The sequence below is a fragment of the Equus caballus genome, chromosome 4, assembly GCF_041296265.1.
Source record: "Equus caballus isolate H_3958 breed thoroughbred chromosome 4, TB-T2T, whole genome shotgun sequence".
In the NCBI taxonomy this organism is placed as follows: domain Eukaryota; kingdom Metazoa; phylum Chordata; class Mammalia; order Perissodactyla; family Equidae; genus Equus; species Equus caballus.
The window spans coordinates 30771658-30788549 of NC_091687.1; the positions used below are offsets into that span (position 1 = coordinate 30771658).

General features: G+C 33.4%; 1 protein-coding gene across 18 annotated transcripts in view; it reads right to left on the reverse strand.

Annotated features, from left to right (window-relative positions):
• CACNA2D1 (calcium voltage-gated channel auxiliary subunit alpha2delta 1) overlaps window positions 1–16892 on the reverse strand; it is a 514911-nt gene that overhangs the window by 42163 nt on the left and 455856 nt on the right. For 6 of the 18 annotated variants that reach the window (XM_023639081.2, XM_023639076.2, XM_070264463.1 and 3 more), the window contains 6 exons: window positions 15924–15995; window positions 14495–14566; window positions 12099–12160; window positions 5638–5714; window positions 4343–4363; window positions 3636–3696 (listed from right to left, as the gene is read on the reverse strand). In XM_023639081.2, coding sequence (XP_023494849.2) covers window positions 3636–3696; window positions 4343–4363; window positions 5638–5714; window positions 12099–12160; window positions 14495–14566; window positions 15924–15995 — 365 coding nt within the window. The remainder of the gene's footprint in view (window positions 1–3635; window positions 3697–4342; window positions 4364–5637; window positions 5715–12098; window positions 12161–14494; window positions 14567–15923; window positions 15996–16892) is intronic. The other 12 variants (XM_023639086.2, XM_070264461.1, XM_070264467.1 and 9 more) reach the window with 3 other exon arrangements.

The following is a 16892-nucleotide window of genomic DNA, read 5'->3' on the forward strand; positions in this document are numbered from 1 at the left end:
GCAAGGAAAGAAACTAAGGTGCAAAGAATGTGAATTACACAGCCATGACAACGAAGATCTGGGAAACAGACCCAGATAGTTTTGCTCTAGAGTTTGCTACACTGTTTCTCATCAATAACAGTGACAAAAATATATGACCAGTGTCCTATATCACATAAATGTTTGTCTTTTTTGCTCATTTTTTCCTTATGGTAATTTTCTATCACTTTATTTTCCACCACTCTTAGAACACACATTCAATGCTCACTTTTCCAGAAAATGTTTCCTACAAAAATATTTTACTCAGACAGATTGGATGTTCTTTCGAGATCCCTAAGCTTTTATGTCTTCAATGCACATAAATTTCTAACACTGTCTGCTAATCTGTGAAATGGGATAATAATACTAACATATTATAGACTTCTTTTGAGCTGTAGATATAATCATGCATGTAAAGGGCTTAACACATGTTAACTGAAATGGACACTCATTGTTTTGTCCTATAAGCCACATTTCTTCCCGTCTCTGGTATTTATTCCTTCCCTAAACACATAGGGAAATTCTAGTCTTCCAGTCAGCCATATTGATTGAACGTGGCTCAGGCCACAGAAATGGTCATATGCAAATCCTTGCTGAAATAACGAAGTCTATTGTCTATTAACTGGGAATTGGAATTGAGAGATATATTTATCTTCTCTGTGAGTATCTGGACTTCTGCCATATTTTTCACCTTGTTTAATGGTGAAGCTGAGAAAGCCAGTCTGCACAGTCTGCTATTTAATAACTGAGAGAGATGAGTGAAAATGCTGCCCAGAGAAAAACACAGATCTGAGATGGAGAGTCTTATCAATACAGCACACCTAATTTTGATCTCTTCTTACATTTTTGCTATGTTAATATTCTGTGGGACACTGCTCTGTCCTTAATATTCTCCTTTCTAGCTAAAATTAGTTTTAGCAGTTAAGTTGCTCAAAATTACTTGTATCAAAAAATTGCTAATATTGCAGGTATTATTATTAAGAATATGATTTTAAAAATATTCCTCATATATTTATAGATTCTCCATTCACCAAATATTTATGTAGCCTACTGTGTGCCAGGCAATGCATTTGATATTAGGTATTGAATGGTAAGTCAAATAGATGCCTTTGTGGCTCTGTTGGGGAAATTAAATAAAATGAAATGTGACCAGAGCTTTAGTGTGGGGAATATAGGACTCTATGAAGCAGTCAGCAAGGATGCCTAGCTCAGTGAAGATGAGAAGGAAATTCCCAGATCAAGGACTTTGAAGTTGGAGTTTGAGAAGGTCTGGATGTGTTTGTGTACAGTCCAAAACAGAAAAGAAATTTAGTGAATGGAAAGAGGTAAGGGGGAGGAACAATGCATTTAGGAACTGAGAGAAGTTTAGTGTGGCTGGAATTTAGTGCAGAGGTTGGCAAACTCTTTCTTAAAGAGCCAAATAGTAAATGATTCATGCGTTATGGGCTATAAGGTCTATGCTACAATTACTCAACTCTGCCTTTTGTAGCAAAAGCAGCCCTAGACAATACATCAGCAAATGAGGATGGCAGGGTTCCAAAAAAACTTTATACATAAAACAGGCAACTGATCTGCAGATAGTTTGATGGCCCCTGATTTAGAGTACAGGAGACCACACTGGTAAACTGGGACAAAGTGACAGAGCATTTGAAAGCTGTGATATAAAATACAGATTATCATGAGGACAGTCCTGAGCCATTGGTTAGTATTTAGCAGATTAGAAACATGATTTTATTGAAATTTTAGAAACTCTGATTACAGAAAGGAGACAGAATTGTGAGGTAAGGGGGAACCAGGAGGTGGGGGGATCAATTAGGAGGCAGCTGTAGTAGTTTAGGTGAGAGAAGGCAATGGCCTGTGCTAGGACAAAGGCAGCAGAGTTTGACAGATACACTTGATACTCGTAAGTTAAATTCTATTTGGCAAGACTTGGTGATTGATTAGAGGCTAGATACAAAGGAAGGGGAACAGTCAGAGACAACTATCAGGTTTTAAGCTTGGGCATTTGAGATGATGGTATTTTCTTCATTGAGGCATCACGGGAAGAAGAATTCTCCAGAGGACAAATGTTTGGTAGATATTGAATTTGAAGCACATTGAAGAGAAATTCCTGTGAGCTTTCCATAAACATGAATGTCTAATATTGAAATACATAGAGTACATATAAAGTCTGGAAATAGATACACTGTTTGATCCTATATTGTAATGTAATGTCAATAAACCACATATTATGTTTACTTTGTTTCTAGATATTTTGGCCATCCTGTAGGTTTGGGAGCCATCACTCCAAACTGTAGGCAGAATGGGTGAGGAATAAATGGGTGTCTGTGGTTGTGTGCAGAATCAGCATAAGAAGATAAGAGAGCCTAGGCCAGCAACTTCATGTAAGTGATCTGCAGAAGAAAGGAAGCTCATGGAAGAGACTGTGACTATGCAACCAGGGAAGAAGAAAACCCAGAATAAGGGAGTCATCAAGCAAGAAGAGGCAGAGTGTCAAAGGAAGGTGCCATAGCTCTATCAAACACTGAAATGAAAGGCAAGCAGGAGAAGCTGTTTTTAAGGGAAGAGTAGCACATGAAATCAAAAATATGCTTTGTTAACAGAGATTTCTCAAAAAATTATATATATATTCTCTATTTTAAAAAAGCACCAAAAATTCAGATATTCTCATGCAGAAATAAAAGAATAACTCAGACCAATTTTTATGAGCCTTGTTTGAGTTTTTAGAGTAATTTCTTTAAGTATAAAATGTGAGAAATTAATAATGTAAGCTTCTGAATCTATTTTCTTCAATAATTTAGCCTAGATTAATAGGAAATATGTTAATTTGAATATTGTATGTGTCTGCTAGAGAGTGGAAATCAAAAAACTAAGGAAAGAAATGAGAATAAAGAACACTTGTATAGAACAGAGTTTCAAATAATTTCATGAAAATAGAGGTAGGGATAAAGATGTATATTAGGGATAGAGACAGGAGATTATGTGAGAAAGAAATAAAATCGGGGAGGAGAAAAAAGAATATTAATCTTAAAAATTACGTGAGAAAGCATCACTATATTAAAATGTGTTTTCCCAGAAACTTGTGTTAGAGTATTAAAAAAAATGAATTATGAGGTTAAATGAAAAAAAAAGTGAATTATGAGTCTAGCCTATGTGTATATATACCCATATATATCTGTATGCATCTATGTATATCTGTGTGTATGTATGTCTATATGTGTATATATAGTTATGTTCATATGTGTAAATTTATATAAAGATACATATAGAGTATGTTTGTGTGTGTATACATACTTACAAAGGCAAATGCCCAATTCTTCATTATTGTGGGATGTACTGTCATTTCCAACAGGAGCAAAGATTACATCTATTTTATTCACCACTGCATCCCTCAGTCAGCATTGCTTAGCACATAGTAGTTGCTCAGTAAGTATTACTGAGTAAATGAATGAATGAACAGGATACTATTTCAGTTTTGAAGTTATTGTTCCCTCTGGTTCCATAATTTGGCATGGAATTAATCCAGAGCAGTCTTGATCCCAACTCAGAACAGTTACTGAAGGCCTATCCATCCCTACAAGCTATAAAAAAAGAAAACAAAATAAAACAAAACCAACCTTGGTGCTATGAATGTATAGCCAGATTCTTCAAAATTATCTGGCTTCAGTGTTTCTGAATCTGCAAAAATAATGTTACAGCATTAGATAAGCAATCCGGAATATACATCCTGAGATTCTATGACAATAAGAAGACATTAGAATAACCTAGAAAAATGGAAATAAACTACTTATATCCTAAATTGAAACACATCAATTAATATAAAGGTCCTCAATACTTCACAATATAATAAAATCCATTTTAATTTCATAACATGGATTATACCAGTTATACGAGAAAAAATGCTATCTATAATTTTCCCATTTACTAACCCTCCCATAACCAAGTCAACTTTTATTAGAGGTATTTTACCTATAATGTCAACATAAATATTTTACCAATATTATGGTAAAGAAAATGATTTTAATAAACCTGTTAATGCCTTTAGTGAATTAATAACATTCATCATGTTAGGTGTGAATTAGTAAGTGAAAGGAGAAAAATACATAAGTATTTAAGCCTAAGAAAAGACTGCAGTGTGATACAGGTTGCATATGAAAACACAAACATATTCTTTCCCCCTTTTTTGATGCTAAGGTTTGAGTGATCATGGAGGAAAATCTAGCAAATGAGAAGCACAGAGGATGATATCCAAAAGGAATGGAAATATCAGTGGAAAATCAAGTTTACTAAAGAGAAAGAAATTGAGCAACAAGAAAATACTTGCCCTTCATTTTGCCCTTTTTTGCTGTGAAAATCCATCAGAAAGAGAAAGCAGGGAAACAAAAAAAAAGAGGGTAAAGCAAAAGGGGTCACAAACAATATTTTATTCAATGACTTTCTTGAATAAAAATATTGTGCATAGATCAAAGGTTTATTTATATACAGCTATAATCTGAAAAAAAGACACACATTTTTGAAGGCTGGAAAGTATGTCCTATCAATGACTACTGGAGCACCCTCTCTGTACTGTGGTTATTTCAAGGGTCTGTTTTACAATGTGGTTAATGCAGGTGCAATACTGATGATGTAAACAGAAGCCTATAAACAGAAACACCAATCATCAGAGACCCACTAGTCATCCCCTCATTTATTAAGAACTATCTCATGTAAAGTTGCTGGTTGTTAAAAGACCATCATATCTATCTACCAAGTGAAAGTGGAAATATCAATGTATGAATTACCACAATGTACTATGAGAACCAGGACTGCAGAGAGAAAAAAGGAACTGACAGAGAAATGAAAGAAACTGTAGTTTACATTAGGTCAGATGTAAAAGGCACCAATATATACACTTTTTGTTTACTTTATTGTAACAGAAAAAATTTAGGTTGTCAGTAATAATTGAGTGATATACAAAGGATATGATGGTCATTTCACTTTACTAAATCTAGTCACCCAAAACAAAGATTAATAATGACTTGAAATATGCACTAGTATTAATAATTACTACACATTCCAAATGATGCTTATAAAAAACTAATCCATTTGAGTAACTGAAGACATTAATTTGGATTATGAGAAGAAAGTTAATTGCCAAACCAAAGCCAAAGACCAATGCAATTTTATTTATTCAAACAAAGTAGAAGATGTGGAGCACAATATTCTTGCCAAATGCCAAAAAAGAGAAAGAAAAAGAAAAAAGAAAGGAAAAGAAAAGATAAAGCTTCACTAGCACAGTGCCATGAGTACAGACTATGTGAAACATTTTGTGCCAGCTAGCAGACCCTTAAAATGACAGCAACAGAGGACACAGCACTGCAATGATTCTATGAGCACAAAGCAAGGCAGGGGAGGGTGGGGGGAACTGCCAGTGAGACTGGAGTACCTGCTCATATTCTATCCAAGTAGAATATTTCTTGTTCCTTGCATGTTTGGAATGGATTAGAATCATTGCTGCAGATTTGGTAATAACACCTACTAAAATGTATAAGCCTTGGGTATTCCAAAATCTAGACGTATTTAAACATCTGATAGTAGGAGATAAGAAATAGACCCTGGAGTCACTTTCACAGTACTTACATCTGGCCTGAGTTATTGTCTCTTCTATTTTGGCTTTTATATAGTAAAAACTGTAGGTTGGTAATACCAAGGCCAAACTGCAATAGAAACAAGAGAAGCATAAACACAAACAAACAAAAATGAAACATAACTTAAAAAAAAGACACGTCGAGTTCATGGAAAATCCAAAGATCTTCCTCATGGGAAGGAAAAGACATAATACTTTGACAGGAAAATGCGTTCAGCAAATAGAGTACTTAATTCGGTCTTGCCATCCAGAGTCATTCAGTTCCTGACATTGTGGGGAATCAGAAGAGACATATGGAAAATAAGCTACTAAATGTGCCTATAGTTTAGCTGAGAAAGAAATGCCATGGGTACTATATTTCCAGAAAAGTGTGTTGAAATACTTTGAGTGTTGAAAGACAGAATAATACCTTAGTTATGTTTAAACAAAGTAAAATTTACCATACCAATTGAATACCCTTCCTTAATGAATTATATATAATGTTAAAATGCTTTGTAGCAAATGTACACTATTTAAAAATTACACTATGTATTTAAAAATGTACACTATGTAAAAATTACAAATGTAGGAAGTATTATTATTATCATTTCTATTACACAATGCATAAAATCATCTTTTGAGGGGTACTATTTTAAAACTATTCTTTAAGGCAATTTCCCCAGTGTCTGTTGGTGGGGAAATTCAGATTCCTTTATAACACTAAGAAAGACTGCCTGCTCATCCCATTGGTTCTTACCCAATAGTATAAAAAAAGTCAAAATATTTAAATATTATGCAGTTTTCAATAACACAAATGCATGTACAATTCTTCCACTCTCGCATGGCTAATATACATGTGTAGGACATAACTAATTATTCCATACCCACATTTATTGTTGCAAATGATCTTTGCTATGCTTTAAATGTAGAAGGAAACTTATGAACTAATGGGTACAAAAAAGGGAGGGTCTCCTTAAGATTCCCAATGCAATTATTTTCAAAAAGTGATACTTGATTAATGTGATCAATCAAGTCATTCAGCATTTGCTTTTAATATTTAATCTAAAATTTAGCAAGGCACAGGAAAAAGTGTGCCTTTCCAGGCTTCTGACTATTTCTAGGCATTTGTAGAAGATCTTTTAAATCACTCAAGACTCATGTTTCCGAAGCTTTTGGAAAGGATGTCCAAACTGTAATCTCATTACATATTTTTTATGGAAAATACAGAACAAGACAAAATATAAAGTTTAAGGTTTTCCTCCTCACGAATACATATGTTAAAAATTCACTGTACGAAGAGAAAAAAAGCAATGGTTTATTTATGCAGTCAAGGTAGCAAAATGGGTGGATGCTTGTTACTTCCAATTCCCAAATCTTTCTCCACCGTTAAGTAATTCATAGACTTCCTTTATGGAAAAAGGTCAGAGAAATAAAGTTTTATGTAGATTTAATGAAAATCTCTCCACTCATTTTATAGGTAACTTCCTTTAAGTGGAGGCAAGGGATTAAAATTAAAATAAGCAATGTAATTAGTCTGAAAGTAAGATGACCTTTCATGATTTACTTGCTATTTATAAAATGTAGAGCAGAATTACTGAGCATTTGAAGATTGTGTAGTACAAATTCCTCTCAAGGGAAATCAGGACATTTTTATTGCCCACTCAGCAGTCATTGCTAAGAGAAACTTCTAATTAAAACCGATAACGTTATATCATGAGGCTGCTACAGTGTTACTCTATAAGCTTGGGTTACATCTCATGTACCACAAAACTAGTGTGGAGACTCATAAGGAACACAACAGAAGTTTTAAAATTGTCATATCAGATATACATTTCATTGGCCTGAAAGTCTCAGGTTGTTATTAAGAGCTACACTCCATTCTATAGAATAATACAGTTACACTTAATTTATTCCCATCTCAAGGCAACAGTTATTTCTTCAACTTATAGCAGATAAGATCTTTACCAGATTTTGAGTCAACGATGCCATCGTATGCAATGTTTGCTGTCTCTCTCTCTATAAAACCAACAGACAAAGGCTGCTTTCATTTTCTCTTAGGGATTAAAGTCTAATAAAGCCAATGGCCACCAGATCAATGGTAGAGCCCATGCGATGTTTTGGAGACTCACATAAACACGGTAAACTAGTCAAATAGAGTACAACAACAATCTTTCAACTCAATCATTTATCTCTATAAAACTAAACTCTTCATTGAAAAACAGAGTAATCTATTAAAATAATTAATTACAGTCACGCACAACATAATGATATTTCAGTCAATGATGTTTCACTCTGTGATGTTTGCACAGCGACGAAATCGACTAATGATGCATTTCTCAGAATGTATCCCGGCTGTTAAGTGATGCATGACTGTAGAATATTTCAAAATGTGGTACCTAAGTTACATCTAGGCTTAAATAAGACAGAAATCACTAAGTGACATTTGGTACTTCATTCATTAAATGAAAACATGCCATTTTTTTTCAATTTAGATGTAACATTTTGTTAATTTACCTGTTTATAGAGATTCAGGAAAGTGCTTATAATGCAAATAGGTTTGATCTGGCTCAAAGCCGTAGATTTGAGAAGGGATGTGTGAGTAAAACTTGCAAAAGTGGAGCTGTTGGGGCCTGTTGAGAGGACAGAGATATATATAGGGAGGGTGTAGAGAAATGGCAGGGCAAGTGGGTTGAGCTAGAAATGTGTGATGTGAATATCAGACTTGGAAGTCCAAATTTAACTTGGATTAAAATGGGTGGAGACCAAAGTTTCGTGAATGAGGAATGACATACCCAGAACTGGAGAAAAGAACAATAACCTGGCCACAGGCACAGGGGTTGAATGTAGGAGACATTTGTGAGGTTACTACAAACACAGTTAAGTAAGGTATAATGAGATTTAAGATACCCCTAAAGTGTAATTATGACTGCAGTAGGCCCAACTTTCATTGCTGACTCATTGCCAGTGTCAAAGAGATCCAATTTTTCTAACTTAGAATTTGTTCATCTAAGAAACAAAAATGTAGAACACATTCCCACGCAGGCATCCAATACTGTACATGAAATCGTCTCCAAAGAGACAGTGTTCCCAGATTCCCTCTCTCCTGTTATACCTTTTGACAAGTTTATCTAAAAATTGAAAGGTGGCAATAATCATGGAAGAGGAAGGAGAAATAATGACTTCCATGTGTACATAAAGATTATGTATATGCAAAGAGAAGCCTAAGAGAAGAGATAGAAATCAGTAGATAGAAACCAGTGAAATAATTTAAAAAGTCATTCTCATGTTTTTTTTTTAAACGGATTGCCACCTGAGCTAACAACTGTTGCCAATTTCCTATTTCTGCTTTTTCTCCCCAAAGCCCCCCAGTACATAGTCATATATTTTTAGTTGTGGGACGCTGCCTCAGTGTGGCCTAATGAGCGGTGCCAGCGAAACCCTGGGCCGCTGAAGCACAGCACACAAATTTAACCACTAGGCCATGGGACCGGCCCCTCTGGTGTTTCTTAAGAGGTTCAACAGTATGTCAAAACTGAAAAAGTGAAGAAAAACTGGAATGTAATGTATGATGACATTAATATCTATGTTCTCTTCTATATTCTGTACACCGTCCTAGGAACCCAAAAAGGAAAGAGTTTCCTATGATATCAACATTGTAGCTCTAGAGAAATCCTTCGCCCTCTAGGCTTCCCTGAAATGTTTTATGGATATTCCGGGGTGGGGGAGTGGACAGTTTTGGTTTTATTAGGAAAGGAACAGTTAAGTCTACCACAGCAGATAAATTAGGCTACATATTAGTATGTAGTCAAAGAGTCCTCCATACTTGAATATTTCAATGGATGTTTGGACACCATTATTTAAACATGACAAGATAAGACAAACTGGAGATCATCTTCAATTCTGCAAATATTTACAGAATGTCTATTATTTGCCACTCTCGTGTGAGCTGGGGATTCAAAGGCAAAAGTAAATGAAGCAGGCAACAATCTTAAAATCTAACAATCTTAGAACCTTGTCCTCTTGGAACTTAGTAGTGAAGGTAAGATAAATGATAAATAGTAAAACTAAACTTCTCTATATATGCTTTGTATGTGTGTATATGTGCATATATAAAATATATAAAATGTCAAATGATGATGAGGGTTACAGAGAATACAAAGCAGAAGAGTGAGATAGGGACGTTACATTTTAAATAAGATTGTTGGGGAAGGCCTTACAAAGGAGATGAAAGTAAGAAAAGGTGTGAAGAAGATGAGGAGTGAGCATGTAAATATCCAGGGGAACGTCATTCTAGGCAGAAATAACTTCAAGTGCAAAGGCCCTGAGGCAGAAGGATACCAGTGATTATGAGGAGTAGCAAGGAGGACAGAGTAGCTGAAGCTGGACATGTTCAGTGGAGAATCTGGCAGATAAATTCAGAGAGCTGATGGTGAATCAGGTCAGATGCTGTAGGCTTCTGATGGCTGTGACAAACTGGCTTTTATACTGAATGAGATAGCAGGTTATTGGAGGTTTTGAGTAGAGAAATGAAACATCTAACTCAAGTGTTAATAAGATCACTCTTGTTATCGTGTTGAAAATAGAAAGAGAGGTAAAAGATGGAGATACAGATGCAAGTAGTTATGTACTGTGCTGGGGGGAGTTCTCTTCTGATCATTTCTATTTTTGACAGTGAAATAAGAAACAAAAACATAACCCAAAAGAAAATGGATGGGAAAGTGTTATGGGTTTGAGGAGAGAAGAGAAGCTATCAAAAGTCATCTAGGAGCATCCTAAATTTACTGGACTATTGAGAAAACTAGGCACCACTAAGGCCCATTTGAGGTTAGAGGTCGTGAATTTCATAATATATCAGTCAGGGAGGATTTTACTTCACCCATTTGTAGCTATGTGGGTACAGTGTGGTGCTGGTAATAATTTGCATTTAATCAGGATTGGGATTTGCCAAACTACTGTCTACCAAACCTGAGTATGATGAAGGGAGTTGATGCTATGTGCAAGAGAGTGAATATAATAAGACTCAAGGAGTTTATGCTGAACAAAGAGGGGTATAAGGATGAAGAGGGCAAGGGCAGTGAAAAAGCAGAAGGGATTGATGGATTTCAGGTCTTACTTGAGTTAAAGAATTGTTGGAGTTGGAATCCTAGAGAGAGAGGATAGAAATTTAAAATGTAGTAATATGAGAGGTGGATGAAAAAAATCTCAAATTAAGAATACGGAGGACTTGCAATCTTAAAAATGTGGGAGTTGCAAAATAGGACTTTGGAGTAGGTAGTTAAGGTAGGGGGATGACAAGATCATTAGAGGAGAGGAGATAAAGAAACTAAGAGTCCAGGTACCAGAAAATCATCTATGTCAATGCTACTTAAGTGCGGTCCATGGACCTGGCCCATTTACAAACTGCCTATTACCAGCTCACGACCAGTTAAATAAAAAAATCGAGAGGAAGCATTCGGAAAATTTTATAGCAATCTGACAAACTAATTTTATGTCTGTGGAATCTAATAATAAAAATTGTGAGCTTAAGTTTTTTTTATCTCTCTTAAAATTTATTTTAGTAAATAATTTTTGTTTTACTTTACATAAGTATGGGTATGTCATAAATAGTTTGAGAAACAGTGATCTATATGTGAATATAAGAGAGATTGACAGTGTGCCAGGAATTAAAATCTTATAGGAATGAACAGGTGATGACTGTTAAAAAGGAGGAATAGAGGGTGGTACGGTCTGGTGCCATGACATTCAAAGATGGGGGTTTTAGGGAGGAGGAAGAGAGAGAGTAACAAGAAGAACATACCCATATCAGCCTCAGCATTGTGAGCATGTAGGAAGAAGGACCACAGGGAAGGCCATGACTTCAGAGAAGAGTTAGAACAAGAAAGTGAAGGAAATGCTCAGCAAGTGCTGAAGAATGGAAAATTTCTAAGAGATTCTAGGATATTAGTCTGTCCGATTTTCCAAGGCCCAGTCAATTGGATGGATCAGTATATTATAGAATTGTTACTCATGGGGATAAATGATATCAACTGAACATTTTATATCAGATTATACTATGATGTACTAAGTTTTATTTTTAAGTTAATTTGCAACCTAAATGTAAGTAATATAAACTAAACGACAAGTTAAATGAGGAAGTCAGTGGAGAGGATGACTACACATTATTAAGGGAATTTTGTCAACATTCATTATTGCTAATATAAATAGACAAAATATCAAATAGACATATCACATGTATTGTCATTTCTAAATTTTTTATTTCTAGCTTTTTTCCATCATTTCCATTTTGAAAATCAAAATCTATAATTTTAATACATTATGTGGGAAACGGTAACTTTTCTATTTTAATTACATTGAACATAGCTTATGAAAATGCAAAGACAATATTCATCCACTGAAAAATGTCTACTAAAAGTAGGTGAAAGACATTGAACTGAATGCTCTGTTATACAATACACATTTAAATATAGTTAATTACCTGTAATCTGTGCCATTGACAGGAGTCCATGTGTATGTCCTATTTCCTTTGTCAATATATCTCTAGAAAAAAAGTTTGACATGGTTATATTACCTTATATTCTATGTAAATTAATATGAAGAGCAGAACACTAGGATCTATTAATAAATTCTGTGGTCATTCAATACGCTTCTTCACAAATGTCTGATCTATTATTCATTTATTTATTCTTTTATGAGTGTGTGTGTGAGGCAAAATTTTAGGACAAAACTAAACATCCAAATGATAAATTTTAAGGACTTATAAGTGCAAAGTCTTAGTAATTTATGCCAAATTATTGGCTTCAAAATTTTGAAAACATTTCCCAAAAAATAAATTTTAATAATGAAATAGGACTAAGAAATATTAGATAAGGCTCATATATTTCCATAATGAAGTACGTTTAAGAGATATTGGTAATAGCAGGAAATTAATGCACTCAGTGTGCCTAGATCCAAATATATGATTAGCATATTAATGTTCTTATTAAGTCATTATTATAGTAGCTATCTATCATAAAACACTAATTACTCAGTACCATAGATTAGAAAAACAACTAAATCCACCAGGGAAAGAAGTACATAGCTAGATAACTTCACAGATATAGAATCTTTCATATGTAGCTACTGAACAATAGTAAAGAAATTATTATTCTTTCTTCCATTAGGTATAGTGATGGCACATGTGCATATTTTAATTCTTTTGTTATCTCCAGCTTTATCAACCTCATCAAAACAATACCATCCACTAAAGTGTTGCTTGGTGTTTAGACAACATCCTAAGCACTTTACAATCACTGCCCCATTTAATCAACTTCCTGGAGTAGATACTATTATTTTCCACAACTTATTGATGAAGAAATAAGTCTTAAAAATACTTAAATTGTCTGGATGGAGGGAAAAGTGTGATGCTAAATTCATTTTATAACAACTGCACATGTTGTCTCTATACATCAAACATCCCTATGGCTTTAGCTATGTGTGTGGAGGATGGGTGTTGGGGGGACATCATCTGGTGAGGTTTTTGGACTAGTAAAATTCTTAAAAGAATTAGAATAAATAAGGTGTATGTATTTTTTACTGTTCATAAAAGAACATAGCAAACTAGTGTCGTTCAGCAAGTTAAAAAAATAGTAGCAGATTAGGGAAATATATAATATAATGGTTTCTTTCAATATTATCAATAGGAAAAGTCTATAGGTGGATATTCCCAGTAAATTGAAGGAGGGAAAATATCAAAGTGACTTAACAGAAACACAATTAATTTGTAAGTTGATGAAAGAATGCGTAGGTGAAAGAGTTCTTGGCAGAACAGCATGGAGAAATTGGCAGAACTGTTGAATGGTTTATGTCTTTCCTCAAGAAGTGAGAGGGTAAACAACGTGGCTAAAGTCTAAGTAAAGGGAATTAAGTTTCAACAATGACTGAAGTTGATATATACTTCCCCATGTGTTCCAGTAATGTGGACTTCTAATGATATTAAATGAGAAAAGCCACATGCTAATGAAGGATCATATTTAGATTCTAGGTCCATCTTAGGGGAGGATCTACTGAGGAATTCAGGAGAAATGTATACATTTAAAAACGGTGACATTGTGAGGGAAAAGATATAAGTTACATATAGAAACTTAAATTTTGAGGCTCAAAATCTTCTAGGTTCGATATATTTTTCAAATACTCAAATATATGAACGTCTATGTATTTACTCCATATGTGACTAATAATAGACAGACACATTCCTCATATACAAAGAGTTCTTCTATGTCAATATAATACAATATAAGTTGATTACAGACTTGTGCCAGTGTTGTATGGGGTTAGTTGTGTTGTCTCGATTTAATTTCAGACTTAAATGCAAGGCAATTATAATGTAAAGTGCATAAATAGTAGAAGAATATAAATCAAGGCAGACACAAGTAAACAAAAACTAGAAAAACAAAATAAATACATGAACTCAATAATTAGAATATCTGCATGCACAAACTATATAAATCCTATAGCTACTAAACATTAACTGCAATTTTGCATGATTGAAATGGCCTAAAAGAACATGGCATAAAACTATATTGTGTGCTCTATTTCTTATAATGATAAAGTATATAGATATATAATTTTCTAGAACATATTGTTAATGTTATAAAAATACATCAAAAACCCTAAAGCAACATTATTTTATAAAAAGAAGAAAAAAGAGTTAAAAATATCTAACTGAAAATATCCCTCCAGCTAAGAATACTTTAAAAAAAAGAAAATTTGTTTACTAGTGACATTCCTGTTTTATAAGTAAATATTGCTTTAATAAAAGGACAAACTATCAATATTAATTATTACTAATATATATATGTTTTTATTTAAGAAGAAGCTTGAATTAATTCTTACCTCATCTTGAGATTTAACCAGAGTTCTGAATGTTTTTTCACCACTTTCTCCGTCTATCATTTTATTTCGAATCTAAGGGAAAATGAAACAAGTACTTTATTGCAGGAAATCAACTGACCTACCAAGGGGTGATTATTAAAATATTAGTTTTTCAAGATTTATACTTTATTTTAGATTGAATAAAAATAGTAAGTTGGCTTTACCAGGAGTTGTAGTTGTTCTCTGGGAAAATTTTTTAAAAGTTACCACATGATAGTCATTTCATATTACTTTAAAATAATAAAAACATCCTTAATGAAATATTTTCAGTCATTACTTTTTTGAAATGTAATCAAAACAGTAGTTAATTACTTTATGGGATTTATTGAGGAGAAAATGAGACTTAAGAGAAGTTAAATAATTTTATTATAATCACTCAGCGACGTTAGAGTCCAAAGACCAAACTCTTCACCATTCCATGATCCTACCTCCACCATGTCAAAACACTTCACAAAAAATATTCATTAATCACCTAAAACATCCCAGCACTGTGTCTCAGTCTAGGGTAATTATAATAAATAATTAAATTCTATAAGGAGGGAATAAATGTGTAAAATGTGCAAAGCAAGTACCAGTTAAAACACACTGTGACAAGTTGTAAAAGAAATATGGTGGCTGTTTCATAGATAAGAAAAGGAGTTAATACATCTGAAAGAATCTTAAAAATCTCTGCTCTGGAGTGCAGGAGCCTGGTTCAAATCCTGGTTCTGCTACTTACCAATGGAGTAACTGAAGACAAGATATTTAACCTCTCTGTACCTCAAATATATCATCAGTACAACAGATGTTATAATAATAATAATAATAACAATACCTATTTGAAAGGCTCTTGAGAATCCATGACTGACACACATCATGTACTTAATAAATGTTATTATTATTACTAAAATGGTTATCCTTATTATTATGGAAGACCCTCTCAGAGGAAGTGACATGCAATTTTGTTTTTGAAATAAAATAGAAATTTTCTGAATAAAAGGTACTAAGACAAACATAGCAGCTTCTCTCATCACATTGCTCACTGGGTGGATGGTTAGATTCCCTCCAACTTTTCTTTTAACTATACAGCAATGTCTTCCATCTCTATGTTTTTTATTGAAATTTACATGTTTATTTGTATTGAAATATTTAAAATATTTCAATCTGTGGAATGAGAAAGAAAAAAAACTAAGGTTCTACCCAACTTAAAATATTTATTCCTGTTCATATGAGCTTTTGGATGAGACAGCCCAGGATCTAGAAATTTTTAAAGACAAAAACGCTCATCTTTGTGCATACAGTACATAAGAGAGAACCTAACACAATGAAGCTGCTCAACAGATATTTGTGGAAGGGATGAATTCCAGCAACTGACCTGAGAGTATTGTTCAGGCCTACTGATTACACTTACCTCCACTTTAATATCATTCTCTAATTCTGCGTCAAGAAAATCCAAAGTTACTGGCTCCTGAGATTTGGGGTTCTACACAGAAAATAATAATAATTAAGCATATATGACATTGTAAAATGATGCTGTGTATAGAATAATTCAATGGATATTTAAATATAAAATTAATTCTGTAAAAGTTACTTACCTAAGGTATATTAAATAGCCAACAAAATAATTGTATAAAGGTATGTTCTTTCATATATATATTTAAAAATAATACCTAGGCTAAATATTTGAGCTTTAAAGTGCAGCAGACAAAATTTAATTAATTGCCATCTGAAGACAGTGTCACTTTAAGTGCTGTGTTAGATACTACATTTACAATCACAGGTTCTGTGGGAATATGAATTTTGAAGATCCACTCACAACTTTTTTCTCTAATTAGGATGGGAAAGGAGCAAAATATAGCCATGTGGATAACATATTTTGCAATAAAACACAGGCAATATATAAATAATATACATTCTTTATTTGTATTCTGTAAAGTAATAAGAAATTATATGATGGAAAATGTTTTAAAAACTATGTTTGAATTTGTAGGCAAAATAAACTCTTCTAACTCATTCCTCCTTCTTAAAATGCATAAAGAAAAGATGCAAGTTTTCTTTGTATATTTGAATCTCAGAAATTTTACATTATATTTTATTAAGTCAAATTAAATCAACTTTATAAAAAAATTTGTGGTCAACTCATAAGGACTCTAATAAAGATTAGCTAATGTAATTAAAGTCTAAGTAGAATAACCCCTGGGTTCACTAAATACTGTTTCCTGCTTTAACATCTATTGGTTTTTCTTTCTGGTGCTCGATAATAAATAAAATTCATTGTGGAACACGGCAGGTTATTTATTAATATAAATATATCAGGTGAAACTGTTAGCCTAACAAATTTACTTCAAATGACATTTTTAAAATTTCTCAATCATAAGAT